Below are 17,989 nucleotides of genomic sequence, written 5' to 3' on the forward strand. Positions count from 1 at the left end.
CCACAGAAAAGAACAAAAACAGATTCACACAGGCACAAGGATAAGTAAGAAAATCACCTGCATAAGTGTTTAAACCTCTAATTTTGAGGAATTGAGAGCACACTCAAAAGGGAAGCTAAAGAATTAAGGAAACACAAGTTAGATTTCACGTAAGAAACAGCAGGAACATTGCAAGCTCCCTTGCATATTTCATTGATAGGTTCAGATTTACTAATATGCCCAGGACTCTTTCCAGGAGGTAGCTAGGGGAGAATGGTAAAGAAATTTTCAAATGTATAACCTAACTTGGTGGTTCTCAACCTTTGAAAGCTGAAGGCACCCCTCAGGAAATGGCAGCTCAGTTTTCATTCATCATAGACAAGGCAGGGGGTGGGGGAGTGGAAGCAATACCACTGCAAAGAACTCAGAAACTACAAGTCAAAATGTTTTGCCAGCATAAAATCCCATTTGAAATCTGAGTTTACCTTGTAAATCATGTTTGTACACCTAACAGTGCTAACACAGCATGGTACACGGCAGCACCTTTGAAAGGATCTCACAGCACCCCATGGTGTTGCAGCTTCCTGATTGAGAACTACTGGCTTAACTTAAGGAATCTGAAAGAAAGGATAGACTTTTTTTTAAGCCAAAACACAGAAAGCCAATATTGCTGCCACAACAGTCACATACAGCCAGCAAGTAAATTTAACTACATTACACCAAAGAAGGTAAAACATGCGAAGGCACAGTAATGTTATCTTCACCATCTATTTAATGGCGCAGCAGGAATGAGTTCTGGGTGAAGCTTGTGCTCTCCACCTCTCCCCTATAACTAGTTTGCCAAAAGACAGAATATAAATTTGTCCTCCTCAGGATAGAAAGACAGCTAGTCTAGTCAAACTTTCTGGGGAAAGAAAGCCTCTCTTCAGAGATTTGTGTCTCCCTGCAAAGTCCAGGTTTTATTCCTTACAGCATACAAAGGGGCCATATAATACAGTAATCCACTCAGTCCCATATCTTCTCCCCTTGCATAGACAAGTAATTAAAAAGAAAGCCTTGCAATTACATTACATATATTGAAATAGGAGTCATCTTTACCTCTGGTGCCATGACAGGCAATAGTTCCATTTTGGCCATTTAATACAAGACTTGTGCTTTAGTACAAAAATAATATTTATATTAGGAGATATATTACAGAGGTAGGCAACCCCCAGCACATATGCCAGAACACAGCATTCAATGGCATTTTGCTTGGCATGCACACCTCAAGGAAGGGGCAGGGGCAGTGCTGCCACAACAAGCATCAGGCTCCTTGCAGCTCCCCCACCATCTGCCCCAGCAAGTTGAGGCTGTGGGTGTTTTTTGGCACTCTGCCCAAAAATGCTGCTGACCCCTGGTGCATTAGGATTACTGCAAGCCATTTTAAAAGCAAATGGAGTAGCTAAAAAAATTCTCAGCTATAGTAACAAGTGGATATTAGTTTCTGTTCAAGTTTAAAGCACTTTACACCATTGTCTTTCATACTTAATAAACAAAGAGAGTAATTTAAACTTATGATGCACAGCCTCCTCAACAATACACCCCTCATTTGAAAGGAAAAAAAAAAAAGTAAGAAGCAGGCAGAGAAGGGCAGGACTGGATCAGACACCACCTATATTTGAAGAAGACTAAATACATTCAACATGCATGGCATTTAAGGAATAAGACTTCACTGAAACCATTATCTTGATCAGAGTATTTTATTTTGCTGACCTCAAAGCTCACAAGCCAGCACTTAAGATAGCAACTGGCAATTCACCATGCAAATTATCTTCCATCTGAAATAATAAATTTTAATACAATATCCAAGAGTTGATTATTTTTCTAACCTTTGGCAAACATCTGAATTCTATTCCATCCAAGTAGTGATGTTACTAGTAATGTTAACAACCTCATTTTTCGTATGAGCTACAGCAGGTAACTGGTATTCAAGTACAACATTTACAACAAGAACACTCAATGTTATGAAAATCAAAGCATTGTATGGCCCTTCCTTTGCTTTTACAGGTTTAGGTCAAGCCAAAATAACACAGGAAAAATTCTTTTACAAGAGCAGTATACACAGAGATCACCTCAGCATTTTAAAAATGAAGTTCAATTCATAATAGTATCCAACCTGACACTGACTGTTTGGTGTTCAAGCAGGAAGCTATTGAGAGGGGTGAATATATTCTTCTACCATGAAAGGCAGCAATAGCCAGTGTGTCTAAGCCATGCAAGTATCATTCGTCTGTTTCGTGCACCAAAGTTTAAGGAAGTGTTTACCTCGCATCCAGCAAGTTCAGTTTTTACAAGCTTCACACTCATTTAAGTTACTAGCATTAGTGAGTTGCTTAACAGAACCTGGACACTGATGTAATTTATCCACAGAACCATAAGATCATGGACAGTGGCTTCCATACCCTACCTGCTAGACAGCTTCAACTCTGGAGACAAAAAGGAAGATCAGTGGCATACACATTGCTAGTTCATGCATACTCTTGCCTGCTAACAACTTAATTGGAAGCTTCCAACTTACACATGCTACTGAGCAGACTTCATTGTGTTAACTTTGATCTTTCAAATTCATATCTGTATGCGTTTCAAACGGTGATCTATAGTTATGTGCAAGCTGAAGAGTACAACTTGACCAAGACTTAACATTAAATTCTAGAAACCTTACACAGAATAATTTGCTAGCTAGTTTCAATATATATTTGGCAATATTAATATCTTTGTTTAAAAAAAGCCTCATTTCAGAAATATAACATATTAGTGGTTCATTAGACCACTTCCCATGTTACAGTATTAGTTGGTCAGATTATTAGTCTTCTCACTGTGAGACTACACCACCAAGGAATATGAACACAAAAAAACCTAAACAAGAACTACATAAAGCTATATTTTAATTTTCTAAAGGGCCTTTGTCTCAACTTCAATTAGAGCACTGTAGATTTATAAAACAAAATGCACAAGTATTGTTTAACATACTTAACCTGTAAAAATATTTTTCCATGGAAGATGTTTTCTTGCTTGCTTTCCAATAAATAGAGGCTTTCAATTGAAAGCATTTATTTTCCTAGTTATCTGAAGTGAAATCTGAGAGGGGAAAAAAATGCTTTACTTTTCAGCAGTCCACTTCATCACAAAGCACCTCCTGTCCCAATGTGTGCTCAAATCCAAGTGATATTTTCTTCCTGCAAAATATGACCAGAGCATTCAAAGCAATTCAGTCTGTTTCCATAGCAGCACTGCGGGATTCCTTAGCTACCATAAGTCGCATCAGCTGACTGTGGAATTTCTCTATCTTCTTTACATCTTGAGCCTGGTCTGTTCTATATAGCAGACACTGTCAAAAAAAAGTTACTGAATATCAGGTTTTATTTCAAACTTATTAAAACTAAATGTCAGAAAATACAAATTCATGCATTTGGAATGAAGTCTAAACTATACCCTGAAAAGTTCCAAGTTCCTTATTGGTGCTATTTGTACTGTACTGTATCCCACACTTTAAGGGGTCAACAAAGCTTTTACACATTCAAGCTTCTAACTATTACAATAAGTTATTGTTAAGAGATCTTTCTCTGGGTCTTCCTGTATCTGCATTTGCACTGCAAGTTCCTTCCAGCAGTGCTACCTTTTATTTTGAAAACAGTTAAATAATTTATACTTAAAGCAAATTTCCCACTAATGTGCAGCATTTTGAGTACAGTAAAGGCTAGCCTAGAAAAATGACAACAAAAAACCCACCAAGGTATCCTCTTTTTAAATGGGATATTAAAAAAATTTGAAGCGGACTAAGCTTAAAGTTATTTCCCTTTTAGATCTTTTTTTATACTTTTTGGCTACTGATTTAAAGCTAAAGTGAATTTTGGATTTTTCCCCATAGACAGACCACACATTCAAGAGGTACTGCTCCCTGGGGCTATACTGAAGAATGAGGATAGGACACCTTCTTAAAGTTAAGGGAACATTTTCCCCACAACTTTTATACCAAACAGTCAAGACAAATGTAACTAAAGTGACAATACATCCTGGTTTGCCCAGATCTCAAAGGCCAGCTTTACCAGTTGGTGAAAATTAAAATGAGCGTCCCAGAATCACAGTCAGTCAAGTAGGGGAGGTGGAACAGCATGGTGCACCAAACAGTTCCCCCTCCCCACCAGACTGCACCTGCACCTCTAACCCACTGGCTTTTGTTACTGCCTGCAGCAGCACTTGGGGTGGGAGGGGACAGGACAGGTGCAGTACAATGACCATTCCTTACAGTCACTGTAAGCATAACCAGCCTGCTATCCTGACTACTACATACTGGACAAAGGATTTTTCTTTATGGCAAACCTGAATTTGAAGTACTGATTTTAGGAACAGAGAAGTGGGAAAACATCTAGGCTTTTGTTTTCTTAAGCAGCAGCTTGAAGATTTAGAGACCCTATTTGACACAGAAAATAAACTTGGCAGAAAAATCTGACTAGATGCCAAAAATTATTAGTTACCTAATTATTAGTTGCCTGAGCAGCAGAAGCACAGGAATTACCTAGCTATGCAGATTTGTTCTTTTACTTAACGATGGAAAGCTTCAGTCTCCAGGGCTGTCAACATAGCAGTTTTACCAGCCTTAAATACACCGTAAAACTTAAAAAAAAAAAAACAAAACCCAAAAAAAACCCCACCCACACCCAAATCTGAGACACTCAAGAGAACAGAAGCTGGTATCCTTTTTCCCCCAGTTATACCAGCTCTGCCAAGTAAACAGTAGGAAAACTTAACTTAGTAAAGTTACTCACTGTGACTTGGTTACAAGAAGCAGATTTTGCCTCCCCCTAAAGCCTTACTGTCACTAAGTACCTGTATTCAGTAGAAAGGAAGGACTGAAAGTTTCACCCAAGGATGGTGAATTATTTCTCTACAGCCTAGACTCAGCAGCACTGGCTAACCCTTCTGACTGATCTGCACAGATCAGATAGACAACCCAGATCCCTGAGCATTACTGTTTGCTGTGGAAACGCATGGATTTTCTTCTTTAGAGGAAAAAAAAAAAATGCAGGAAACAGCAGGTTTCCCCCTGCAGGCTAGCAGAGTTCCAGCCTGCAAGGGGCTGCAGGGAGGACACAGGGGATGCCACATGCATGCATGTCATACATGCATATGGCAGCTAGGCAGGCTGGTAAGAGCAGCTCCCTCTATCGGAAGGGAGCACCTTGGCAGCACAGCACCCCGTCCCATGCCAGGTTCTGCCTGCTGGGCCATGGAGGCAGCTCCTTCTCAGAGCTGGTCCATCCTGCCTCAGTCCTGGACATATATACTTTTTATTCACATATACACAATCAATCACACACCAAAAAAAAAAAAAAAAGCGCAGATTTGGGCTTTTTTAAAATCAGAGGATTTGTATTTATTACCAGAGAATTTGGGATTTTTAAAACAAAGAAAACCAGGATCCCTGGTAATGTTATATGCAACTAACAATAAAAATATTGCATTGTGAGTACCCTTCTGGTTCAACATACAGCACCTTTTCTCCTTCCCATCATAAATAAAATAGGGTTGGAAGGAACTTTTATATTGATATATCAACAAAAAAATTCCACATAGTTTTGGGACGCGATTTTTCACATCATTTTTATGCTGGCAGAAGGCTTAGTATAACTGCATCTGCACCAGTATAAGAGCTTTTTTCAGTACAGATTACATTACTCATTGAGCCAGTATAAGATCCTGGAACAAAATACTTTTTGGCTAGTATAAATTGAGTCTACACTGGAAAATCAGCTAAAATGAAGTAGCAAACTCTTTCTTGTGTTCGCCCAAGTTTTTTATATAAGCAAAATAAAGGATTTTTATGGGAGCAAGTGTATTTATAATTTAAAAAAAAAAATCCAGTAAATTCCTTTGGAACAGTTATGAACTGTTAGAGTCAATGAGAAAAGAATTGGGAATTACATCAGAAGCACTCAGACAAATTTAAGGACTGTGATGACTTGAGAAATTACAGCTGATCCTGCAAAATTAAGCAAGATTCCCAAAAGCAGTTTCCACTGTCGGTCAGATTACATGACATCATTTGTCTTAAAAAGCCTGCACTATTAAGCCAAGGTAACAAATGCTCCTTACTTACAACGACATCATCTGTTACTTTGATACAAAGGTTCCCATCACAGTGGCGATATTTAATAACCACACGCACCTGAAATGACAAAAACATCTTTAGTAATTATATGCAGACATCTGAAAATTTATACCAAGTTTTCCTGAACTGCAATGCCTCACTTTTACATTTTACTGGTTTCAGTAACTTGTACATAGTTTCGCCATGGAATTTAATTTGTTCATTTATGATCCATTTCTTTCATTTCCACGCACTATCAGAATATTTAAAACTTGCCTACACTGTGAACTATCTAAAATGTGACAAAAGGTTGTGGGTGTGCTTTTTTATAACAGTTAGAGACAGACAGTCTCATAAAATGATGGAAGCCTAACCCATCTGTTATCCTATTAAGTTTACGACTTTCAAATGTATTATTTGGTCACACCACAATCCATTTAGCTGGATATAAGAGTAAAAACATTTTGTCACCTCCAAATGAGGCAGAAGAAACTGCCATTAAATATCTAATAATGAGATAGGAATTGTTTTGAATCTCATCATGACAGGCTATGATAGGCAAAACTGTTCCTGATAGGATGGGGAAGCCCGAGAAGAGAGACTAGGAACCAACCATGTTTTTGCTATATGCCATGGGGGGTGGAAGCATTACATGAGTATCATTGTGGGACTAGTTAAGGACAGAAAAAAAGAAGAAAAATAATTCATATTTTGGATCAGAGAATAACAAAGAACAAATAATTTCTTTACAATCCTTGCCTTCCCCTCCCCACTCAAAACATACCCCAACCCCAGTCAGGATTTATCCCTACAGGAGATTTTTCAGGTGGTATGAAATCTAGAGTCCAGGTGACTGGAAAGGACGCAAAAGAACAGAGACAGCTTTGAACGCAACTATCCACATTAACATAAAACTTGGTATCAAAATACACCAGAGCAGTATCTTCTGTGGCACCTTCAAGAGAAAAAATGATTTGACACAGCAGAAAGCTTTGCAGGGGGCTGACTGAAAGTGGGCAAAAAAACCTTAAAACACAGTTCGCAGGATTGTATATCAAAGATATACTTTGATCACTGGAAATTACCTTTTCAAACATTTTCCTGCTTAAAAGTAAACTGAAAAGCTGAATCAAAGCTTGCTACTGGCTATGGTGAGTAGTGGGAAGTTCAGCTCAACCCAACCCAACCCAGTCTTATGCCAGTAACTTCTACAATATCTAAACTTGTGTTTAACAAGTTAATTTCTAGCCACTGTAGTTAAGAAATCCTTCCAAACAAGCCAATGTAACCGAGCTACAGTCTGTAAGCAGACTGTTCCAACACCCCTGCTGATAGTTGTTTTCGCAAGCAGAGAGAAAATTAAGTATACAGATAATTTTAAAGCTCCTAAAATTAGAGCTGCGGACAGCAGTTAAACTAGGAATAGTTCTCAGTTACATTCTGTTGCTGCTTGTGAAAAAGCAATTGAAGTGTGCCCTTTTTATAAGATCGCCACTAATAATCCTTTGTATTCAGATTACATTCAAATACAACCTTCACATCTTCTTGGACTCAGTTACTGAACACCCTAAAGCTGTTGCAACAAGACATACAAATCATACACCTCTCCCCACACCATGCATTTCTACCTGCAAATGACCAAAAAACTGCCTCCCTTCCAACTGAATATAGAACTGCTGATAGTGATCTGCATATTTATGGCGTTCATCCTTTATAGAACACATACCCAGCAGTAAAACCTCAGTCAGACTATAACAGGTCATTGTCATCACCAGCTTGTTGCCCCACTATGCAATGATGCCTCACCAAATACAAAAAATGCATCTTACAGGTATGTTCATCAACAGTCCTTGTTGCGAGACCAACTCCTTACTCAAGAAGAGTCTCTCTACCCCTTTGTCCACAATGCCTGCATTCCACTGGAACACTGAAACAAGCTGGGAGCGGGGGGGAAGTAGGAGGGAAAATGAAAGCAGCTTTCATATAGATAGATTGTATTTGAATCTATCTATAGCATTTATTCCAGAGGCAAGAATTAGAATTGGTTAGCTTTGTGACCAACTGTTATTTTCTTAGCTCACTTGTTCCTGCAGTGTTCTAAGGTAGAGTTTCTCAACTTGTGGGTTGTAACCCAAAAGTGGGTCACAACACTGTATCAAATGTTGCAAACAAACTTAAAAAATGGATCAACAAACTTTAAAAATTCATTATCTTTTAAAGGAGAAAAACATGGGAAACTGTGGCTTTTACCTTGCAGGCTGGCAGAGTTCCAGCTTACAAGGAGCTGTCTCCCCCCACACCCCCTTCCCCACATACTGGGAGGTGTGGACAGTGAGTCAGGACTGGCCATTGATGTTTACAAATGGGTCTTGGTACAAAAAAGGTTGAGAACTGCTGTTAACACAAGAAATAACTAATTCATGCTATTTTGGCTGGGAAAGAAGAACACATTGCATTTTAAAAATATCCAAGTACTGCTAGGGAGGTGCTCTAATACTGTACCACCAAGTGGTTCCAATTAAATACCTACGCAAGCAGACACCTATTGTAGAATTTATGAAAGAAGGAAAGCCCTCTCCCCATAAAAACCACCACCATTTACAAGAGAGCTGGTAGCAGAGATCTATAAAGGTGCATCTCAGATATGCCAAGAGGAGCAACAGGTCTTGAGACTGCCAGAACGCTCTAGGGTTTAAGAAGGCAAGAAAATTGTTTTTGACTTCTAAAGAATTTATGTGGGTAGTAAGGTAGCTTTAGACAGCTTTATCAGACATTTACATACCAACCAACAGGTTCAGGGACAACACTCTCAGAGGAGCCACTATGGCCCATCTTTCAGAAAGAGTAGATGTATGAATTGAATTTTTCAAGTAAGGTTTTACCTGAACCCCACCAAATCTCTGTAATGTTTCCCTGTATCAATTTCTAGCTAATAGGTGCCTAGCAAATTTTGTAAGTTCTTGACTGTTAGAAGGGAGAGAAGACAACCTTTTAAACTACGAAGCACCTGTTCCATCACAATCACTGAAGTGATTGTTTTTGGGGTTTTGTTTTTTCTTGTCTGTTTTTTTTTTTTGGGGGGGGGGGGGGGAGGGGGGTCTGTAATAATCCAAAAACCCATGAACTTTAAGAAGCGTACATCAGCTTGCCTTGTCCCAGTGCATTTTTTTAAACTTGGTTTATTTTAGGCCTGGGCTTGGGTCAAGCTAGTTATAGATGTAGACTGAAGTGTCCACTTCGTGCATAAGTAGTGTAAGTGTTGTAGGTGTGCAGCAGATGCAGTAGCTGTTAGCTTGCTTGCCTCTAGCAGTGGTTCCCAACATTTTTTATACTGTGGACCAGCAAACTCACTCAAAGAATTTTGGCAGACCAGGTATAGAAACAATTTAATTTTTAGGGGGGTAGGGTTTGCAAGGAACATCATCAATAAAGTTGGAGACAATAACTAAAAACCATACATACACATCACTAGCCAGCTAACGTTAGCTAGCTAGATGCCGAGGATACATGGAGATAAACCAGTAGCTATGTCAGTCTCGCTGATTCAGAAGTGACTAGCCACAGTTACCGCAGTCCAATTTCAAAAGCTAATGTCACAGTCACTGGCCAAGTAAAGGTATTCTCACCCAGCTGATAGCATGGTGTGGATGTGGCCTGGACATAGAACTGTTACTAGCAGGGGTTAAAGCTCGTGCCATGACCTGGCAGTCATAGAATCATAGAAGTAGGGTTGGAAGGAACCTCGTAGATCTTCAAGTCCGACCCCCCGCCTGGGCAGAAGAAAAACTGGACTCAAATGAGTCCAGCCAGGTAGGCATCAAGTCTCTTCTTAAAGATCCCCAGGGTAGAAGCCAGCACCACTTCCCTTGGAAGTTGGTTCCAGCTCCTAGCCACCCTAACTGTGAAGTAGTTCTTGCGGATGTCTAATCTAAACTTACTCTCCAATAATTTGTGTCCATTATTCCTTGTTATGCCAGGGGGTGCTAGAGGAAACAGCGTCTCCCCCAAACCCTTCTGGTCCCCCCTAGTGAGTTTATAGATGGTCACCAGGTCCCCCCCCAGCCTTCTCTTGTGAAGGCTGAACAGGTTTAGGTCCCGCAGTGTCTCACTGTAGGGTCTGCCCTGTTGTCCCCAGATCACACGTGTGGCCCTCCGCTGGACCCTTTCAATGTTGTCCACATCCCTCCTGAAGTTGGGTGCACAGAACTGGACGCAGTACTTCAGCTGTGGCCTGACCAGCATTGCCTAGAGGGGGAGGATCACCTCCCTGGCTCTACTTGAGATGCACCTGTGGATGCATGACAAGGTGCGATTGGCCCTGCTAACCGTGACCTCGCATTGTCGGCCCACGTTCATCTTGGAGTCAGTAATGACTCCAAGATCCCTTTCTGCCTCCGTGCTCTCAAGAAGGGAGTTTCCCATTCTATAAAAGTGTGCTGCTGGTTTCAGTGACAGCACCCTGCACTTGTCAGTATTGAAACGCATCCTGTTTATGTTAGCCCACTCCTGTAACCTATCCAGATCTTGCTGCAATCTTTCCCTCCCTACTAGTGTGCTCACCTCACCCCAAATTTTGGTATCATCAGCGAATTTAAACAGGTTGCATTTCACCCTGTTGTCCAAATAGCTGATGAAGAAACTGAACAGCACAGGTCCAAGGACTGAGCCCTGGGGGACTCCGCTGCCCACTTCCCCCCAGGTTGAATATGACCCGTCCACCACCACCCTCTGAGTATGACCCTTGAGCCAATCTACCATCAATGCCACAGTCGCCTAGTTTTTTAATGAGGATGGGGTGGGAGACGGTGTCAAAGGCCTTGCTGAAGTCCAGAAAGACTATGTCCACGGCCACACCTGCATCCATTGCATTTGTGACCTGATCATAAAAGGCAATCAGGTTGGTCTGACATGACCTGCCCCTAATGAAACCGTGCTGGCTGCCCTTGAGCATCATCCCTGAAGCTGGCCCATCACAGATGTGGTCCTTGAGGATCTTCTAAAAGAGTTTCCCTAGGATTAAGGTAAGACTGATGGGCCTATAGTTGCCCGGGTCCTCCCTCTTCCCTTTTTTGAAGATGGGGACCACGTTGGCTATCTTCCAATCATCTGGCACCTGGCCTGAGCACCACGAGCACTCATAAAGCCATGCCAAGGGCTCCGCAATAACCCCAGCTAGCTCCTCAACACCCTGGGGTGGAGAGCATCTGGACCCGTCAACCCTTCATGGCCTGCTACCAGGCTGTGGCCTGGTGGTTGGGAACCTCTGGCCTATAGCAACTATCCATTCCCTACCACAGTGGCAAACACTTGAATAGCACCAACTTCAAACACACTCCAGAAAAGCAGTTAGTTCAGTCCAGATGCTGGCATAATTTACATCAGTGCATAACACACACTTAGGTTACCTAGTATAATGGAAGACTTTTTTAGCAAATACTCTCATATTCAGTCATTCTCTTGAATAAATGCTATAAACAGAGAAGTCAGCTCTTATCATGCAGCTTTAAGTTTAAGGAGGAGAGTAAATTATCACCCATCCTGGCCTTTAATCATATACAAGGTACCAAAAGTCATTTCAACAAAATCCTGAACATTTTCACTATCTGAATGAATGCCTATATCAGTTCTTATTGTACAGCTGTTTTGTCAAGTAAGCAAACACAGCAGCATCCTTTTCTGAACCCATCAGTCGTGACAAACAGGTGAAAACTTTTCCTCACAAACCAACTTCAGCATAAAAAGCTTTTGATGCCAGCTCACTGAGAGATGAAGCAATTACACCCAGTACCTGACCCCATAAAGATTTTCTTTAAGCCCTTTCCTTCTTCTGTCTGCTACAATGAACCCCCTAACTTCATTAGTTGGAGAGGTAAGCTATTCTACCCACAAGGTAACTTAGAAGCTTAATAAATGCTTGCTTTCCTGATGAAGCTTTGCAAGTTGGTCTACTACACAGTAATGGAATAAAAAAAAAAATACTAGAAAAAAGGGCTATTGGATAAACACGCACAAGCCACGAATCAAACACCTTTTTAACAATTTACAAGCCTTGCACAGATTTGTCCTGATACCAATATACACTTACTCCTGACCATACCACAAACAAAATGCAGTTTTCAAGTGTGTTACTGAAATCAAATGCAAGAAAGCTACCAGACATTTAAACAGACCAAGTACAGAAGACACCTCTGAGACCAGATGGACTGGTTACAGTCCCAAATTCACACTACACATCTGTGGTTCTGAACCCAGGTGCCACAGCACCACCCCAGGCTCACTACACAAAACCCCTTCAAGGTGCCATGGCACAAATGCCACTGTTGTAGCAACCAAGTGAAACCCTAAATGTACCTCCTCCAGAACCGGGGGGGGGGGGGGGGGGGGGGGGGGGGGGGGGGGGGGGGGGGGGGGGGGGGGTTGTGTGTGTGTGTGGCAGCGGCTTGCTCTTGTCACAGCCCTTTCCCAGCCAACCTTGCATGCTTGTCCCGGAAAGAGGCAAAGCAGATTGGTGGAACTGCTCTATGTATCTGTTTCTAGTATGAGCACAGGATGCCAGACCAAGAAGAGCTGCAGCAAGAACAAGGACCCACTCCTGCTTTAGGTTTATCAGGAAACTAACAAAAGCAGGGGCTCACACTCCTACTCTAGCCCTTCTCTCATGAAGTACTCAGGATTGTTCCATCCGGCCCTGGCATTCCCAGGTTGAGGAGCGAGAAGGGAAGCCAGGGCAGCACAACGGGGGGGATCTGAATTGGGTGTTGCCAGATTCAAACACGTTGAGGGGGCACATCTAGAAAGGCTGGGAGCCACAGCACTAGGTACGAGGCCAAATGACATCACAGAGCCAGACCTACTTATGAGGAAACATCACCACTTTGCCTTGTCATGTCAGTGCCACATGCCACCCTCCAGCAAAGGGGACTGTTAGAAGAGAACTCATGGTGGGGAGGCAGGGGAGAAAAACAAAGAGCCCAGGAGATTATGTAAACCCTTGTGAACAGGAAATTAATTTCTTTTAAAGCTGAATCTATTTCGAGTTCCCTGGGCTGGAAGGGCCCTCATTAAGTTGGAACAGCAGAGTTGCTGCATGCAGAACAGAAAAAACGTTAAGCAAAAAAATAGGAACAAAGGATCCCTGGTTTCTCCCTTTCCCTGAAAAGTGCTGCAAGTCCCAGTCACAGCTATTGCAAAGGCTTGACTCAGAGGCTGAAAGTGAAGTTAAAGCTGCTGATTTCAGTAATGGACTAGAGGCTATAAAGTTAAAACCATCCTAGGGAATCCTGTTTTTCCCCCCTCCTAGAATAATTTCCAACCGATTTAAAAATAAACTGAAAAGAGTGAGAGAAAATAAGCAAGATTTTCTTCCCTGCTCCATTTTTTTAAATTTCATTTTCTTGACTGCATTGATCTGTGGTCACTGGCCCACGTAGAGCTGGAACTAGGGCCGGGGCCTCTCCTCCCCCCCGCAGGCCTGGCACCCCCCGCCCCGCAGACGCCCGGACCTTCATAGGGTCGGCGAGGTAGAGTTTCTCGGCGGCGCGCGTGAACTCCTCCCAGGTCTGGTAGTGCGGCATGACGACCCCACACCGCTGCGCTCCCCCTCCCCAAGACACCGCCGGGCGAGTTCAGTAAGGCGCCGTCCTATTGGTGCTCCTACAAAGGTACATCCAACCACAGAGCGCGTTGTTCAAAGGTTCTTCCCACTCCTCCCCCCTCCCCGCAAAAGCAGACCGGAAGCTGGGGAAGAGGACGTAGCCATCCGGCGGAGCCGGGACGCCGTTTTGGCTGTGGGCTTACAGCGCCCCTTGCAGATCGGGCGGGGCGGTTACCCACCGCCGCTGCGGGCCTAGGGGCGCTTTCTTCGGAGGGAGCCCGGGGCACGTCATTGGCTTCTGCAGCAGGCAGTCAGAGCGCAGGTTGGGGCTTGGGGCACTCCCCTTTCCGCCGCCTCAGGACTCCTGTTTGGGTTCGTGCTTGTTGAGGGGGCGTCTGGTGGCTCTAGTGCTGTGTAAGGCCCTAGCTACTAGAGTCAGGGGATCACAGGAGCAATGCCGATTCAGGCACGTGAAGCCAGGGCAGCCCGGCAGCTCTGATACTGATAGATCTGGGAGAGGAAGCCCACATTCAGTGTTTTGCTGTCCTTATTTGTTTGAAGGCCTGGTAGCATCAGTGATGGGCAGCCAGGTGAGGTGGGGTGGCTATTTGTGCCGGCACCAGAAACAGCACTGGCTGTGGTGTTAGTTCAGAGGGCATGCAGAGAGGGGGGCAGGTGTCCCTGAGTGCAGGCCAGCCAGACATGTGCCTGGGGTGGGACCCTGCTACATGTTCTATCTATTATGCAGTTCTTAGGGCTCTATTTGAGTTGGTCTAATAATTGGAAAAACTCTTCTGTGCAAGAGTTCAGGTATAAATACCCTTCATCAGGCTGAGGAAGCATCTGCAGTTGGTCTATTATGCAAGTAAGTAGTGAATTGCATAATAGATTGACACCAGTTGCATAGGTAATTATTACAAGTAATGACATAAGTAATTATCACATGATAAAAAGGGCTCTCTGGCTATGAAAAGAGCCAACCAGCTCCTCAGTTAGTGCTTGAAATGTGTAACAATTCTAGAAAGCTGGTTTTTATCTAGCTTTCATTTCAATGAGTAGGATGTTTTGGGCAGGGACCTGAACTTGAGCAGGGGGTTGGGCACAGTCTCCTGCCAAGCTGTCCCCAGCTGCTGCCATTCTGGATGTGCATCTCTCCACAGTGCAGGCCAATGCAAGATCTCACAGCCCTGGGGCTTGGTTTGAGTGTAAACCCAGGCTCAGAAGCAAAGTTTTCTAAGGGAAAGGAGAAGCAGTGCTTTGGGGCAGAAGGGGTCTCTCCAGGTGATGATGACAATGGAAGTCAGCAATAGAGGGGAAGATACTAAGAATTAGGGTCACAAGGGGTGAGGCCTGATGCAGGGAAATAGGGTTAGTGGAGAGTGAATCCCTGAGGAGAGGTGGACTGTCCAAGCCATAGGGGTGGTTCTAATTCAGATTTAAGCCCACATTGCACTGTGACCCAATAAGCATGGTCACGAATATCATGTAAACCCTGTGAATGGGAAATGAATTTCTTTTAAAGCTGAATCTATTTCAAGTTCCCCAGGCTGGAAGGCCCCTCATTAAGTTGGAACTCAGCTGTGTGCAGAACAGAAACATCTTTAAACAAAAAATCACTAGTTTCTCTGTTTAGCTGAGAAATGCTTCAAGTCCCAGCCGCAGCTATTTCAAAGGCTTGACTCACAACAGACGTTGTGGCTGAGGCTGAAAGCGAAGTTGAAGCTGCTGATTTCAGCAAGGACTAGAGGCTATGGAATTATAACCATCCTAGGGAATCCTGTTTTTTCCTTCCCCTAGAATAATTTTAAACTGATTAAAAATAAATTGAAAAGAAAAATTAGGAAAAATATGCACACTTTTTCTCCCTGCTCCATATTTTTATTTCATTTTCTTGAGTGCATTGATCTGTGGTTGTTGCCCCATAATTGCACAGGTTGAGATCATAACCAATCAGATTGCTCCATTAGTCCTGTTGATGTTATAAAGCTTATATAATTGCCCTATTATAACAAGCAAGCAAAATAGCAGCTTTCTATTATCTGCCTTCTGGGTTTTAAGTGCATCCCCCTAAGTCCCAGATCTGAATCACAATGGAAGTGGTTGTTTCAGATTACTTATACTGAAATGAACAAAACTCCATCATGTGGTGAAGTAAACAAGTAGAAAAGCAGTTAAGGAGGCAGGTCTGCATAGGAGAGGATGAAATATGCAGAGCAGCTCCAGTCTCTACCAGCAACATGGTGACATGTTAGCAATGGTTTTGTTAACCACAAAAGGAAGGAGAGGGAAAAGAGGAGATGTTGTGGAAAAGGAGAGAGAATGAGGAGGTGTGTGGTATGGAAGAAGATATTTGAGTGAATTTCTCTGAGCCAGAAAATAATTGCTACTATGGGACCTAATGGGAGAAAAGCCTGCCATGGTTTTTTGTACTTGACTTCAGTAAGTTGCTGCTATGTGATACTGATAGTTTACCTTCTGGTAGAACTCGCAAAGAAGCAATAAGCAGTAGTGAGCTTGTCTGTACAGCTGCAGTGACAGGTCCTGACAAGGACCAGGTTGAGTATGCCCTGCCCATTTATGTCCGCTCTTACATTCCAGGCCCAGAAGTTTGCTATTGAAGTGATTCTGTGCTTGCCCCCAGGGCAGTTCTCAGGCTTGGGGATGAGCTCAGAGAAGTCTGAGCTCAGGTGAAATTTTGGGTCAGGAACCTACCTGCAGACTGGGACTTGTAGGGCATCCTGAGCCCTAACCTGGGACCTGAACATTTTTCCACCAAAATCTTTCAGGTGGATACCCATAGACTTTTGGATAGCTCAGCTTTTGAGGACCCCACCTCAGAAAACCTTAGGTCTGACTTTCAGAAGTGCTACAGTGTGAATGAAGGGATTGGTGAGTGGCCTTAGTGGACTAGCGAATCCATCACAGAGAGTCTGATTCTTTACTATGCTGTATATTTATTTACAACTCTGAAAAGTGGCTGTAATTGTGTATCTCTTTTCTTTTGATTTAAGAGTGTTTAACCCCCACCAAAGAGATGTAATGGCTACATAAGGAGTCAAGCTGGAGAAAGGAGAACTTAAAATAGATAATGTTCTGTGGTGCACTTACCCATCAGATCTGGAGCAAAATTTTCAAAAGTGTCCATTGATATCTTTTTTTTCAGTCTCAGTTTTTGACATCTACCCTACAGTGTACAACCTATCATAAATTCATCACAGGGCTAGTTTTCAGAGTTGAAATCAGTGGGAGATGTGTATTTATTTTCTCTGAAAATGAGGTCCAGCAGTTGAAGTTTAGCACCTAAAAGCAGAGGTTATTTCTGAAAAGTTGATCTTAGGTAATGATGGGTACTAAGTAGTCTGTTATTTCACTCTGCTGTTTTAATCCTGCATGGAAGCCAAAGTATTTTCTTGCATGATTGAAGTATACCTTTGATCTTTGCAGCTGTTTAGTTTGAAATTATATGTTTAAGTATGTCCAAAACCATATTTTCCAACCAAGTCCCAGAACAAGGTAGGTAGGTAGGAATCCTCAAGATTTTTCAGCAGGTTGCTTGTTTAGTGCAGCATATTATAGACTGAAAATTAATTTATCTGTGTGAGAGATGTCTGATTTTGAACCAATAATCAAGTGTTTGAGAATAAATGAATAAGCTCTATTTAAAAATAAAAGAATACAGAGATTTATGTTTTCTGTCTTCCTCATTTTCCTTTTTTGAGCTGTCTTTTTTTCTTTTCTGAAACCATTCCACAAATCTGTATGATTCTTCTAGCACTGTATAAAGTTTCAGTTTTCCTTAGCCTCATCTGATGTATCTGAGTTGTAGTCCATTAGCCCACTTTTGATAATATTTTTTTCTCCTTGGATCTAGCGCCATGAAAACCTGTAAAGGAATAATATAAGCACTGGTGTGGTGAACTGGGTCTCACTTGCGGTTTTCTCTGGGGCCCTTTCCCTTCTTTGAACCTGCATGTGCATGATTAATGATCTCTCTCTAAGCAAGATCTGACATACATTGCCACTGCAAGTTCTGCTCCATATAATTACATTTATGCATCTGGATTCCACATGGTACTTTTTGTTTTCTGTCTAGTACCTTCTTTTTCATAAATTATATATTAAAAAACAATAGAAACAAATTCTTACATCCTATCTTAGGGTCTAATTCTAATAGATGATGAGTGTCAGCAACTTCTACTGAAGGTAATGGACTAGGCATTTGTTTACCTGCTTTTCATGTTTGTGTTTCACTGGCTTAAGATTCAGGTGTCTTGTTTCCCTGTGCTAAC

At 42.3% G+C, this 17,989-nt stretch overlaps 1 protein-coding gene across 1 annotated transcript; it reads right to left on the bottom strand.

The window, feature by feature from the left end:
* Positions 1-1,699: 1,699 nt before the first annotated feature.
* SRP9 (signal recognition particle 9) lies at positions 1,700-13,762 on the bottom strand. The gene is made up of 3 exons (XM_090047849.1): positions 13,609-13,762; positions 6,116-6,184; positions 1,700-3,346 (listed from the first exon to the last, which is right to left on the bottom strand). Exons 1-3 carry the CDS (start codon positions 13,678-13,680, stop codon positions 3,227-3,229), a joined length of 261 nt encoding a protein of 86 aa, XP_089903975.1. The 5' UTR covers positions 13,681-13,762; the 3' UTR covers positions 1,700-3,226.
* Positions 13,763-17,989: the final 4,227 nt, after the last annotated feature.

Source organism: Crocodylus siamensis, chromosome 1 (genome assembly GCF_052110815.1).
Source record: "Crocodylus siamensis isolate JL-2025a chromosome 1, ASM5211081v1, whole genome shotgun sequence".
Classification (NCBI taxonomy): domain Eukaryota; kingdom Metazoa; phylum Chordata; order Crocodylia; family Crocodylidae; genus Crocodylus; species Crocodylus siamensis.

Bases quoted from the DNA above. Each gene is read 5' to 3' on its own strand.
- SRP9 (XM_090047849.1), bottom strand. From the start codon at position 13,680: ATGCCGCACTACCAGACCTGGGAGGAGTTCACGCGCGCCGCCGAGAAA. The intron at 6,185-13,608 runs GTCCGGGCGTCT...TTGTCATTTCAG, and splicing joins ACCTCGCCGACCCTATGAAG to GTGCGTGTGGTTATTAAATA. The intron at 3,347-6,115 runs GTAAGTAAGGAG...TTTTTTTGACAG, and splicing joins AAGTAACAGATGATGTCGTT to TGTCTGCTATATAGAACAGA.